Here is a 14,325-nt window from a genome sequence, read left to right on the forward strand (position 1 = left end):
CCATGTTGATGAGCTGTTGATAGAACTGAAATAACGTAGCAAAATAACAGGTAGAGTTAGTATAAAAGCATAAATAGCACGGACAGCCATGTAAGAATAAAGAAAGGTAGCAACAATGAACTTGATCAAAGCAATAAAAATTGTCCAGTAAATCAAACTAACTCCATGAGAATCTGTCTGCAGAAGATAGTTACAATGAAAATCCAAGACTGTGTCATGTGTTTAAGAAAAATCCAAGACAGCCTCTTTCTTTCTCTTTTTTTTTCTTTTTTTTTTTTTGTTTTGATATAAATGGACGGTCACATTAATTTGATGTGAAAGCATTTCAAAAAATTAAAATATAAAAAATTCCGCAAATCTAACAGGCAGTCTCCTTTCTGTTTTCAAATCAGACCGTCAGAGTGGTCAAGGCAGCCTTTTTTAAGACTTCGGATTTAGCCTTTGTAATTCTTCTTTTGAATGAACAAAAGTATTTGTTTATTTTTGAGGAAAAAAAAAATGCTATCCTCTTATTCCAACATACCAAATAAAACAGGTTGTCCGATGCATGAACCTAATAGAAAAAACCTTTTCTCCCCCTACACCCGTCCCTCTCTCTCCTCTCTTTCCCGCCACCACCAGCTCGAATGAATTCTCTCCGAACAAAACCCTAACGCCATCGCCATAGAAAGAAGTAAAAGATGCCTGGCCTCGATGCCGGGAGAAACCCTAGAATTCTTCGCCCGGCTGCGAAGGACCTCCCGCTTCCCCTCCCCTATCGACTGCAACATCCGCCTCCACTGCCTTGTCCGCGCCGCCCTTGGCGACCTCGCCTTCAAGATCCTCGCCGACCTCACCTCCCGCGGCTTCCGCCCCCATCCCTCCTCCCTCAACGCCGCCGTCTCCCTCCTCTCCAAGCTCGGCAGCCCCCGCTCCGCCGAGCGCCTCGCTGCCACCGCCTTCCCCGCCCTCGGCTGCCCTCCCGACATCTTCACCTTCAACTCCATCATCGACGGCTATTGCCGCGCCGGCGATCTCCACCGCGCCGCCCGCATCATGCACCGCATGGGGTCCGCTAGCCCCCGCCCCGACATCATCACGTACAACACCATAATCAGCTCTTTCGGCAAGCATCGGATGCCCCGATTGGCTCTCGGTTATCTGGGCTCATTGTGGAAGCGCCACTCGCCGAATGTGGTCACTTATAGCATACTCGTCGACATGTTCTGCAAGCTGGGAGATTTGGAAATGGGGCGGGCGGCGTTGAACGATATGGAAGTCTCAGGGGTTTTGCCAAATTTGGTGACTTTCACCTGTTTGATCGACGGGTATTGCAAGAACGATCGGCTGGATGCGGCATTGGAGTTATACGATCGAATGTCAGAGCTCTCGTTGTTGCCAAATGTGGTTACTTACAATGCGCTCATTGATAGTCTCTGCAAGGAGGGTATGTTGGAGCGAGCTGAGCAAATGTTCCATAGGATGCATAAATTGGGGGTGGAGGCCAATGCGGTCGTCTATACTTCGTTGATAGATGGGTACTTCAAGAGAGGGGATTTGGATGCAGCAATGAGGTATTTGAGTAGAATGCGTGAGAATGGAGTCAGGCTTGATGTGAAGGGTTATGGAGTGGTTATAGGAGGGCTTTGTAGTAATGGCCGTTTGGGTCAAGCTTTAGAGATGAGGAAAGAGATGGAAGGTAGGGGTTTGGTTCTGGATAAGTTTATCTTGACCACTCTAATGGATGCGTATTTCAAAGCCGGGGATTTGAAGAGGGGGTTGGAGTTACATGAAGAAATGTTGAGGAGGGGCTTTGAGTCCGATGTGGTTACCATTTCAGCGGTGATGGATGGGCTTTGCAAGCATGGACTCGTGAATGAGGCAAAGGACTATTTTGCAAAGGCTAAAGAAGCTAATGAGGTTTCATATACTGTGCTTATCGATGGGCTGTGCAAGAAAGGGGACATGAATAATGCCGAGAAGATCTTTGTTGAAATGTCAGAGACTGGTTTAGCTCCAGACAAGTTCAGTTACACGTCACGGATAGCTGGGCTCTGCAGAGAAGGGCATGTAGTGGAAGCACTTAGGCTAAAGAATTTGATGCTTCAAAAGGGTATAGAACCTGATTTACTTACTTTTAGCTCACTTTGCTGGGGTTTGGTTTCTAAAGGGCTTATGATAGAAGCAAGGCAGGTTTTTGATGATATGGTGCAAAGAGGCATTACTCCGGACTTGGTGGTGTATGATATTTTGATTAGAGGCTACCTCAAGAGGAATGATACAGTTGCAATTTCTAGCTTGGAAGAAGATATGAGGAAGAGGGGGCTAATCAAGGAAGAGCTGCCACTGTATATGGAGAATGTAAACTAACTTATTAAGGCTTGGCTTCATTGTTGTGTTTTGACTTGCTGCTTCTGTATGGTGATACAAAAATAAGAAAGATACTGTGAGATGTGTTCATATTTTCTTGTTTTTATTTTTTTATTTTGTTTTTCTTTACTTTAGTTGATCTGACTGCTCATGTTATGTGCCGTCTGCTTTGACCAGATCAGATGACCTCAGGTGGTGCTTGTTAAAGCAAATCTGCTCCCTAGATTTGGAACCTTAGTCTCTACAGCTGCTGGAAAATGTTCCCCTCCAGGTTATCTATGCTCCTATTGTCTCTCCCTTGCTTTTGGGTTGGGGAAAGCATAGACTGAAGCTGTATCTTGATGTAGAAAAAAATGAAGCAAACTAATCTTTCCATATGATCTGAAGAAGTTCTGGCTTTGCTTCAGGTGCAATGACATTTCAAGTTACTGCATCAATGTTTCAGGTCTCTGTAGTGGCAAAAAGAGGTGATAGCTGATAATCCTTTTTTGTTTAATTTTCTTTTAACTTATTCATTTTCCCAACGAATACTATGTATTCATATTATATGAGAGTTCACATGATTTTGTGCGCAAATATTTCTAAATGCCTTATTGTTTCACTTGGTGATCTTGAGTTTTTAATATTTCTAGCATGATATGCTGGGTTATTTACATTTTGCACTTTGCTAATCTACTTTCAACATAACTGATCCAATTGTAATTGTAGCATTGAGATTGTCATAGGCAAAATCTTAGAAATCTCTCCAAGGAGATTATAACTTTGTTGGTTTTTGTAAAGTGGCTGATTCCGTTCTGCTTTCTATGCTAAATATTATCTTTAACAGAAAATGAGTTTTTTTTAATAAATAAATATATATATATATATATATATATATATATATATATATATATATATATATATATATATATATATATATATATATATATAACTGCTTGTTTGTTCAATGGGACATGGTACCTCTCAATGTATTATTCTCCTTGCCTTGCCAGTCACCAGATAAAGAACTTAATTTGCTAAGCAAGGGCTTCATGCCAGAATTTCATGATCAAACTCAGAAAGAAGTAACTTTGACAGTGTTAAATCGTAAAGAAGAAAAAGTCAGAAGTGAATACGGACATACAAACTTCGCATGAGGATCAACAGAATATTTTAAATCCCAGTACACAAACTTGACCTTGAGCGATGCTTTGCTGTGGAAAAGTTCAAAACTGGTTTACCTTGATGGGCTTTACACATCCAGAAAGCATTAATGAAGAAAAGTATTCATTGAATACTCTGATAATGAGAGGACAACATTATGAAGTGTAACTTCACAACCATTTGTGGCACAAGGAACAGGAACAGGGGAGGGACTAAGAGTGAGTTTTGACAATTGGCTTAAAACCATAATTTAGTAGTGCTTCCTTCTACATCTAGACTTAGACAAGTTTTCAGTTGTTATGTGATTTCGTTGTTAAAATTATTGTTATTTTCATTGTCATTGATCATTTTGTATAAATTCTACCAACTATATTTTTTTATCATTTTTTCCTTATGTCCATCCTTTCTGAAAAATAATCCCTATGAATATTTGGAGAAAATCAATCTGATGCACAAAAAATCGGAAAGTGGCTTTATATGACTGGGTATTTAATGGATAATTCAGTAATTTGTAATCCAGGATAATCATCTATGCATATGCATATATTTATAGAATGATAAAAATTGAAGAGCATATATTTACACGTTCTGTGAACCAATTTGAATTTGTTGATTGCTTATCTACACCTATAGAGTGGAATCTTATACAGCTTGGACTGACAGCCCACAAAGTAATGACAGTTATACTAATTGACCTTATTCAGAATTTTAAAAAAAATAATCTTGTTCAAACTTCACAAGTCATCAATGGCAGAATAGTCTTGAAGCTTTGGTGTTTCAGACTTTAAATATCAATTTATAGGACCATGCAACACAGAGCTTCAGGTAAATCTGTTCTTAGAAAGAAAAAGGCTAATCTGAGAAGCTTATGGCAATTTATCTAAGAAGAAAAGAAGAAAAGACCAACTGGGCGAGATCCGAGGTTTCTTTATCAGATCTTTATATCTCCATTCTTTTTAGTTCTTTTTTCTTATTTATAATGTGAAGTGAGACTACATGCTTCTTTTCAATTTTGACAGTTCTATCTTGTTGAGCTAGCATGTGTCCTTCACTTATTCCCCATTAGCATTTTTATTTTGACTTGCTCGATCTTCTCAAAAATAAATAAAGCAGAAGGGAGATTTAGATTTGTAGGGAGATTGTGTTTAAGCTTTTACATGGGTTTTGTGTTTAATATTACTAATATTTTTCTTTCTTTTGGCTTAGATTTAGATTGTTGTATTTTGGTTGTTTTTAACTTTAATGCGCCAATCTGCCTTCTTACCTTTAATTTTCTCACTAGATTCATATGTTGTCTTTTACTCCTCTTACAGGTGTCGAGGGGATTATTGATCTACTCAAATTTTTCTTCCCTGCAACATGTCATAGTTGTGCACAAAGACAAACCTACATGACAATGCTATGATCTGGCAAACAATGAGGTATTGTTCGTTTCCACAGCCCAGACTGAAAATAGGTATCACCGAGACTGCTTCTTTGCAAACTTGAATAATATTAGCAGATGTTTTAGGATCATTTCAGCATTGAAGATAGCAGCTGTCTGTAAAATGGAGAAGTCAAAAGCTGCAAAGACTAAGTCCTAGAATGAGCTTCTGCCGAAGTTGGATCTAAAAGAACACAATCTTTGTTTTGCCTACACTGGCCATATACACAAAAAGCTGGGAATAAATAATATGACTTCATCGTGAAGCTGCTTTTCCCTATTTATTGGAGCCCATTCCTTTGCATGGAAAGCTTTCAAAGTGTTTATGAGCAAAACATGCATTTACTTTGATTGAAGCACTCTTTGCATCATTTGTTGCTTGAGATGCTGAAAGGCCTGATTCTTTGCAATGGTATCCAAGAGGCTTCTGATCATCTCCAATTCCAAATCCATGCATGTAAATTGGTAATATTTCCACTGTAGTTGAAGAAATGCAGGACCAGGTAACTTCTTTTGATGATGGACAGCTGGGATTTAGGTATTGCTTTGCAGGGCAGTGCAATATCTGACCGGACGGTGCACTGTGTTGTCTCAGAAAATGACTGGACTGTTCGGTTACTTTCCATGTACAATGCGGAGCAATCCAGGTCTTAGGAAGAATAACTCCTTTTTGAATGGAATGGAGGTCCCAAGCCTATATTGGGAAGAATAACTCATGCGGCATCTTTCATGAGACATTACACATTAGTTTGCCTTGTGAATTCAAAAATGTTTTCCTTTCTGGTGTCAAGCTGATAAACATAGAAATCCTCCTAATTTGAATTGTATCTCACAAAAAGACTACTTGAGTTGATCTGCCAGTGTGGTCTTTCACGATTGCCGCAAGTTATATAGAACACATGGTCTCCTAGTTTTATTTGCTCGCTGAAGATGCAGATTAGCTGAGATTCGTTGCAGCTTAACCACAGTCACATTATTATCTGAATTACTGAAAATTTCTTGAATTATTTATTAATTTCTGCTGGTCAAATGTATTTGTTTTTTTTCTATTTTTCGTACCAAGTATTGGGCACATTATTGGATCTGATTTTTTAAAAAATAGTTTACATTAATTATTTGATAATTTATGAACTATTCAAGAATTATACATTATTTATTCACGGAATACTGTTGAAATGTTTCCTTTTTGTGCCTCTTTGATTTCTATCTTTTATGTTTTAAAAATTTTTAATTTTGGGTTTCATATGTTTTGCTCTTGCCAAATTATTGTTTTATGCTGAACTTGTGACTCTGTGATCGACTTCCAAAGCAAGCCTGTTAAATGTGTTTGCCCATGAATTTTTGCCTCTAGGTAAACTAGAACTCAAAAGCCTGTAGTTACCGAAGGGGCTCATGTGAAGCTTGGTTATATGTTTGTACTGATTTGTTTCATCAAAAACAAAAGGTTGACAGTGATTAAGGGTCAGTCTGGTATCGCCACTGATTTTATGTTTTTAGGTGAAATGTTGCATAGAGATTCTTGTTGAAGATTGTAATTGTGTAAAAAGGGAAAAAATGAAAGCTCTCCGATTCCTTGCCTATTCCATATTTTAAGTTTTTATTTTTTTGAAAACTATAATCTTTGCAATCGAAAGCTTTAAAAATTTCAATAGAAGGATGTTATAATCTGGTTCATTTTCTTGTGGCGTTTTGGAAAATAAAAACGGAAAACATAGATAATATACTATTATCAAATGAGTCCTAATTATTTATATACCACTATTAGAGGCATGTCAACCTCTATCATATGTATTTTAGTTATAAACACGTGTGCACCTATGAGCTAAATGTGTAATTTAGATTAGGAATCGAGTAAGATGGACCATGTTCAGAAGGGCAAAAAAAGGTTTACTCAAAAAAAAAAAAAGAGTTTGCTTTCTTTCTAATTGCCTCTGTTTGTCTTCACAAAAAAAAAAAAAAACAAAATCAAAAAACAAAAAACAAAAACAAAACTAAACTAAACTAAACTAAAGAACTCCATGCTTCCACACAGCAGACGCTTGTCAATGTTCCATGCAAGACGAGCCTTCATCCTCCCTCCCTCCTCTTCCTCTTTCTCCACCCAACAAACCCCAGCCTCTGCCCTCGGCGACATCCTCTTAGCCGCCTCCCTTTCCAACACCTTCTCCCGCTCCTCGGGCCTCCCCGCCCTCGACCCATCCTCCCTCCCGTCCCCCCTCCCGGACTCCGCCGTCCTCCACCTCCTCCGTCGCCCCTCCCTCCCCCCGCCACCAAGCTCGCCTTCTTCCAATGGGCCGCCTCCTCTCTCCCGTCCTTCTCCCCCTCCCCCGCCGTCTTCTCCGCCCTCCTCGGCTCCCTCCTCCGCTCCCCCGGCCCCACCTCGACCATCTCCGCCCGATCCTCCGCCTCGCCCTCTCCTCCCCCGCCGGCGCCGCCGCCCTCGACCCCCACACCTTCCGCTCGCTCCTCGACGCGCTCCTCCGCTCCGGCCGCTTCGACTCCGCCATCGCCGCCCTCGACGACGCCGAGGAGCTCGCCGGCCCTGCCCTCCTCACCCCCCACACTTACGGCTCCATCATCCGCGCCCTCCTCCAAAAATCCCAACTTGGCCTCGCCCTCTCCATCTTCCGCAAGCTCCTTACGGAGGACTCCGTCGGTGCCGACGTCCTCTCCTGCAATGAACTGCTTGTTGCCTTGAGGAAGGCCGACATGAGGGATGAGTTCCGATGGGTGTTCGACGAATTGTCCCAAAGGAACTTCCTTTTTGACACCTGGAGCTATAACATCTGCATCCATGCCTTTGGGACCTGGGGCCAGCTGGATCTTGCTCTCAAACTTTTCAAGGAGATGAAATCAAAAGGCCCACGAGTAGCCCCCGACCTCTGTACCTACAATTCGCTGATCCTGGCGCTGTGTCTGGCGGGGAAGGTGCATGATGCATTGGCTGCCTACGAGGAGATGAAGGGGTCTGGGCATGAGCCTGATCGGTACACGTACCAAACTTTGATCCAGGGGTGCTGCAAAGCTTACCGTGTCGACGAAGCCATTAGAGTTTTCAGAGAGATGGAGTATAACAATGTTCGGGCCGAGACAGTAGTTTACAACACTCTTCTTGATGGGCTTCTAAAAGTTCGGAAACTCACCGATGCTTGCCAGCTCTTTGAGAAGATGGTCTCAGATGGTGTCCGGGCCTCGTCCTGCTCTTACAACATCTTGATAGATGGATTGTTTAAGAATGGACGGCCTGCTGCAGGTTTTGCTCTCTTTAGTGAGTTGAAGAAGAAAGGGCAGTTTGTTGATGCTGTCACGTATAGCATTGTCATTTTGCAGTTGTGCAGGGAGAACCGGGTGGTAGAGGCACTCGAATTGGTGAAGGAGATGGAGGAAAGAGGATTGGCTGTGGATTTGGTCACAATAACGTCTCTGTTGATTGGATTGCATAAGAGCAGGAAATGGGATTCTGCAGAACAGCTTATGAGGTATCTGAGGGATAATGCTCTGTTGCCAAGCGTCCTTAGGTGGAAAGCAAACATGGAAGCATCAATGAGAGGTCCTCAGGACAGGTGGAAGGACTATACACCTATGTTTCCATCCGTGGGGAAATTGAGTGATGTCATGAGTTGGATTAATCCAACAGAAGAGAAGGATGCCCATGACACTAGTTCCGACAGTGAATCAAAAGATGAGTGGTCTTCCTCACCATACTTGGACCATCTGGCTGACAAGTTTGAGTCCTTTTCTGGTAATTCTCAAATGTTCAGAGTAAGTAGAGGGCAGAGGGTGCAGAAGAAGGGGATTCAGTCTTTTGACATAGACATGGTTAATACATACTTGTCAATTTTCCTAGCCAAGGGAAAGCTGAGCATAGCTTGCAAATTGTTTGAGATCTTCAATTCATTGGGAAGGGAGCCTGTGAGCTACACCTATAACTCATTGATGAGTTCATTTGTCAAGAAGGGTTATTTGAATGAGGCATGGGGGGTTCTTCAGGAGATGGGAGATAAGCTATGTCCTGCTGACATTGCAACCTATAATGTAATAATTCAAGGATTGGGGAAGATGGGGAAAGCAGAAGTTGCAAGCTCAGTTCTTGATCAGTTGTTGAAGAAGGGAGGATATCTTGACATTGTTATGTATAACACTTTGATTAATGCACTGGGGAAGGCAGGAAGAATCAGTGAAGCAAATGAGTTGTTCAAGCAAATGGTTGGAAGCGGCATCAATCCAGATGTCATTACTTTCAATACACTCATTGAGGTGCATGCCAAGGCAGGAAGGGTGAAAGAGGCCTACAAGTTTTTGAGGAGAATGTTGGCTGCAGGCTGCTCTCCTAACCATGTGACAGACACAATTCTAGACTTCCTTGAGAAGGAGATTGAGAGATTGAGGTACCAAGAGGCATCGATGAAACGTGACACTGAGGAGATCCTTTAGTGTGATGGAAGCAAAACACCTCGTATTCCTCTCCGATTGAAGTCATGTTGACTGGAAATTAGATATCTTCATTTGGAGCGGTTGATATGTTGACTGGAAATTGGATATCTTCATCTGGAGTGGTTTAAGTTTGCATGTTTTGGAGAAGACAAGCATCCAAGGCAGGTGAATTGCTGGCAGATGGACTGGTTAAAGGACTCCAGCATAACTGATTTAATATGGCAAACCACAGTATCAAGGCTCTAAAAAGCTTCATTGCTGATGAGACCACAGCATTTGGACTTAAATGGAGTCAATTGCGTACACAAATCCACCCAGAAGATTGCAAGAGCCTTGGTAGCAATCAAAAAAATAAGAGAAGCTTTCTATGGTTGATGTTGATACATTATTCACAAGCATTACCTTCAGCACATAAAAGCAGTCTGAACTATTATAGTCTCTTCATCAATTTGTCTTAGAGAGTATGATTTTTGAGAGATGTAGGCCTCTTCAATTCATTGATTCTGTTTGTATATTTTATGCTTCTTAATAACTAAAAGGAGAACTAAGACCTACTAGATGGGAAAGGATGTAGATCCCTCATAATTCTCCTCCAAATCTTTTACAGTACTTTCCCAAAAGCTGTAGTTAAATTTTATTTTCATTTCATATTATGCACAATCGCATTCCTTAAGAGTATTCAATCTCTCTCTCATCTTTGTATAGAAAAACATTCATTGCTTTTTGTTGCGGTCAATCTTCTATTGTGTTTATTGTCGGTGAAGAGCACCTGCAAAATAAACTCCATACTGATCGAAATTATATCCGGTGGGAATCCTTCAATGTTTAAGTCAGTGAGAAGTGGTGAACAGTAGATAAGTATTTAGAGTGGAAGAGTATCAGATCAGAATTGTCTCACCAAATGCTGTTCATTTACTTTCTTTTATAGACGAGTAGTTGGTAACCATCTGTAACGGTTAGATACGTAGATCTCATTCGTTCCGACATTATGTGATCGTGGAATGGGTGGTTATACCAATCACTGATCATGTTCTGGTCATGATGTGCTTTCTGCATTGGCAGTTTCTGATAAGCTGATTATATGTCGGTAATCAAAGTATGTCGATCGTATGTTGGTAGTCGTAGAAGTCTGAATGAGCATTGGTTGGTAACTCTAATATGTCGATGGTCATTGATCTGAGATCAGTCAAGTTGTCATAGTTGGAGTTTGTTGATGGCTGAGGATAGCCGATTGTCAGTTGGTCAACTGATTGATAGTCGGCAAGTTGTGTTTATTAGGCCGATCGAAATTGGAATCGAAGAGTCAGCTGAATTGTCCCAACAGTTGGCCCTTACTCTCAAGTCCAAGGCAGTCTGACATGCATGTTGTCACGTGGTCTGTCACGTTGGACGAAAGGAGTTGTTACGTGTTGTTCGAAAATAATTTTTTCTGATCTAGAGGCTTTGAAACTTCTGCCTTTCTTAGGACCAAGTCTCCTGGATGAAAGACCTTCAGCATGACTTTTGCATTGTAATACTAGACTATTCTTTGCCGACATACTGCCATCCAAACTTGAGCTTGCGTCGGACTTTCAAAAATAAATTTAGGTCGGCTCTCCGACATTCAGAATTGCTCAGCTTATTATACTGTTCCACTCTTGCTGATGGTAATCCGATCTCAAGTGGAATCATCGCCTCTGTCCCATAAGCTAGGTTGAGTGATGATTCTCTTATCGGTATACGAGGAATTATCCGATATGCCCATAAGATCGGATATAATTCTTCCACCCAGAAGTCTTTAGCTTCATTCAGTCTGGTCCTGAGATCATGTAGATTGTTTGGTTTGTTACTTCTACTTCATCATTGGATTGTGGATGGCCGACTGATATGAGTTTGTGCGTAATATAAAATTTTACACAAAATTTTTTAAAATCTTGATTGTCGAATTATTGATCATTGTCGATGATAATGGGGTGTGGTAAATCGAATCTATATATGATTAATTTCTGAATGAAGTCTTCCATCTTACATCCAGTTTGGCTCATCATTGATTTACAGCACTTTTTCGACTTTATTAATACTTGATTGTTCAAGATATTTGATGAACGTCCGATCAAGTGAGCTGAATGAAGTGGTTGCGAGTCGAAAAAGTACGTCTGCTCGAGCATTTTCTATTCTTAAAATGTGAGAGATCTCAAAATATTTCAGAGTCGATGTAAGATCTTTCACTTTCTGAAGGTATTTCATCATAACAGGATCTCGGGCTTCAAATTTGTCCTTAACTTATCTGATAATCAACTGTAAATCGGTGAAGACCTTCAAGTTGTCAATATCATGCTCTTTGACAATCTTTAAGCCGGCTAGAAGAGATTCATACTCGACTTGATTATTCGAAGTTTTTAAATTAAATCGAAGGGCATATTCGATTACAGTCTCTTCAAAATTTGTGAAGATTCGACCGACTCCACTGTCTTATGCGTTGGATGCTCCATCAATATGTAGCACCCACACCGATATTAAATTGGTCTCAAAAATATCAACTTATTTTAATTTATCGTTGGTTCTATTCTCAGGATTATTGTCGGATATGGTACATTCGACGATGAAATCGATCAAAACTTGTGCCTTCATTAACGATCGTGAGTAATATTGAATATCAATTCACTGAGTTTTATTATCTATTTTACCATTCAATCTGAAGTATCAGGTCGGTATAGAATTACCTTCAACGGCTGATCTATCAAGATAACTATAGGATGTGCTTGAAAGTACGGATGAAGTCACTGTGATGATATGATTAGAGCGTAGATCATCTTCTCCCCTCTTGAATATCTTATTCAGCATTATGAAACATCTTGCTGATGTAATAAATCAGTCGTTGAATTCAGTTTTCATCCTCTTGGACGAGTACCGAACTAACTGCTTCCGTCGAAATCACCAGATAGAGATATAAAATTTTTCAGGCCTTTGATTTTGTAAGTAATGGTAGAGATATCAGATATCTTTTTAGATCTTCGAAGGATTATCGACACTCATCTGATCATGAAAAGTCTTTTGTTTGTCTCAAGATCTTGAAGAAGGATAAATATCATTCTGCCGACCTTGAGATGAATCGGCTGAGTACGACGATCCTTTCATTGAGTTGTTGTATCTCTTTCTTAGAGCTTGGATGCTTCATATTGATGATAGCCTTAATTTTCTTAGGATTAACTTCAATTCCTCATTGTGATATAAGAAATTTATAAAATTTTTCGAAAATTACTCCGAATGCATACTTAATCGGATTTAATTTTATCTGATGTCGTCGAAATGTGTCAAAGATTTCTTTTAAGTCTCGAACATGATCAGAAGTTTGAAGATTTTTTACCAGCATGTTATCAATGTAGACTTCTATGTTTCATCCAATTTGTGCTTTGAACAGTTTGTTGACTAACCATTGATAAGTAGCTCCGACATTCTTTAAGTCGAATGGCATTACTTTGTAACAGTAGATGCCTTTGTCAGTTATGAAGGCAGTGTCTCCTCATCTTCGGATGCCATTCGAATCTGATTGTAGCCTACAAAGACATCCATAAAGCTTAATAGTCAATGTCTCGAAGTCGCATCAATTAGTTGGTCGATCTTTGGCAAGAGAAAACTATCCTTCGGATAAATTTCATTTAGATTTGTATAGTCGATGCAGATTCTTCATTTTTTATTGACTTTTCTCATTATCACTACATTGGCGAGCCAATTGAGATAATTAGCTTCTCTGATGAAGCCAGCCGTAAAGAGCTTGCTAACTTCTTCGTCGATGATGCCTTTCAGGAGCAAAATATCTTTTTTTGTCTCATTGATCTAACTTTAGGATCAATGTTCAGTCGGTGGGTTATTACTTTCGAAAAAATTTCTGACATTTTGGTTGCCGACCAAGCAAAAATGTTAGTATTTGCTCTTAGTAGATTTACCATTTGTTGCTGCTCTGGATCAGACAATTGCGATCCAATTTGGACCATCTTCTCAGGATCCTCTTCTTTTAACTAGATGAAAATCAGTTGCTCGATTGGTTCACTCCTTTCTTCAGTTTTTCTTTGATCCAATTTATCAACAAATAAAGAGTCTTCAGATTGATTATTCTTTATAGAGACCATGAAGTAACATCGAGCAAATTATTGATCTCTATGTATTTTTCTGACTCCGTTTCTTATTGAGAATCAGATCAATAAATGGTATGTTGAAACTACTACTCTCAGGACATTAAGTCCAAGTCATCCAAGTATGGTATTATAGGCTGATAGAACTCGGATGACTGTGAATGTCAGGAGAACAGTATTTTATTGTGGATCTGTTCCTGCGGTTAGTGAGAGAGTAATTTTTTCTTTCATGGTAACTGCATCTCCAGTAAAACCAACTAATGACGTTGAAACTCTTCTGAGTCGATTAGTCGGTAGTCGCATTTGGAAGAAAGTCGAGTAAAAAAGAACATCAGTTGAGCTTTCATTATCGATTAGAATTCTTTTTACATCATAGTTTGTTATCATCGCCGAAACGACGATAATATCATCATAGAGAGTTTGTATTTTTCTAACATTATTTTCTGAAAAAAAATTATATTGTCAAGTTATCATTTTTTTGCCGACTCTTCTTCAGAAGTTGCCCTCCAGTTCTTCGGTGGCCAGGAGATCATATTGATCACTTCCGTCGTTGGCCGATTGTTGATCGTTTTCTCAGCTTGTAGCTGAGGTTGTTAGTCGGTGGGAGGTTGAGTCGGACGATCTCATCAAAATTTTTCAAGATAGCCACATCGAATCATGACCTCTATTTCATCCCCTAGTTAAATACATTGTTCGATATCGTGACCGTGATCACGATGAAACTGACAGTACTCTTGTCTCGACTCCTTGGTGGTGCTTTCATCGATGGGGGATATCGAAGATACTCTCCCTCAATCTCCAATAAGATCTGCGCACGAGGAGTAGAAAGAGTATAGGAGTCATACCTACCATAGTTGTTTGGCC

General features: G+C 40.0%; 1 protein-coding gene across 1 annotated transcript; it reads left to right on the forward strand.

Annotated features, from left to right (window-relative positions):
* Positions 1-558: 558 nt before the first annotated feature.
* Positions 559-10,032, forward strand: LOC105041554 (uncharacterized). Its single transcript, XM_073253418.1, is given in 7 exon segments — positions 559-2,344; positions 2,757-2,816; positions 5,399-5,418; positions 5,468-5,562; positions 6,918-7,174; positions 7,177-7,283; positions 7,286-10,032. Coding segments are annotated over 7 exon segments (4,254 nt in total). The 5' UTR covers positions 559-693; the 3' UTR covers positions 9,350-10,032.
* The last annotated feature ends 4,293 nt before the right edge of the window (positions 10,033-14,325 follow it).

Source organism: Elaeis guineensis, chromosome 3 (genome assembly GCF_000442705.2).
Source record: "Elaeis guineensis isolate ETL-2024a chromosome 3, EG11, whole genome shotgun sequence".
Taxonomy (NCBI): domain Eukaryota; kingdom Viridiplantae; phylum Streptophyta; class Magnoliopsida; order Arecales; family Arecaceae; genus Elaeis; species Elaeis guineensis.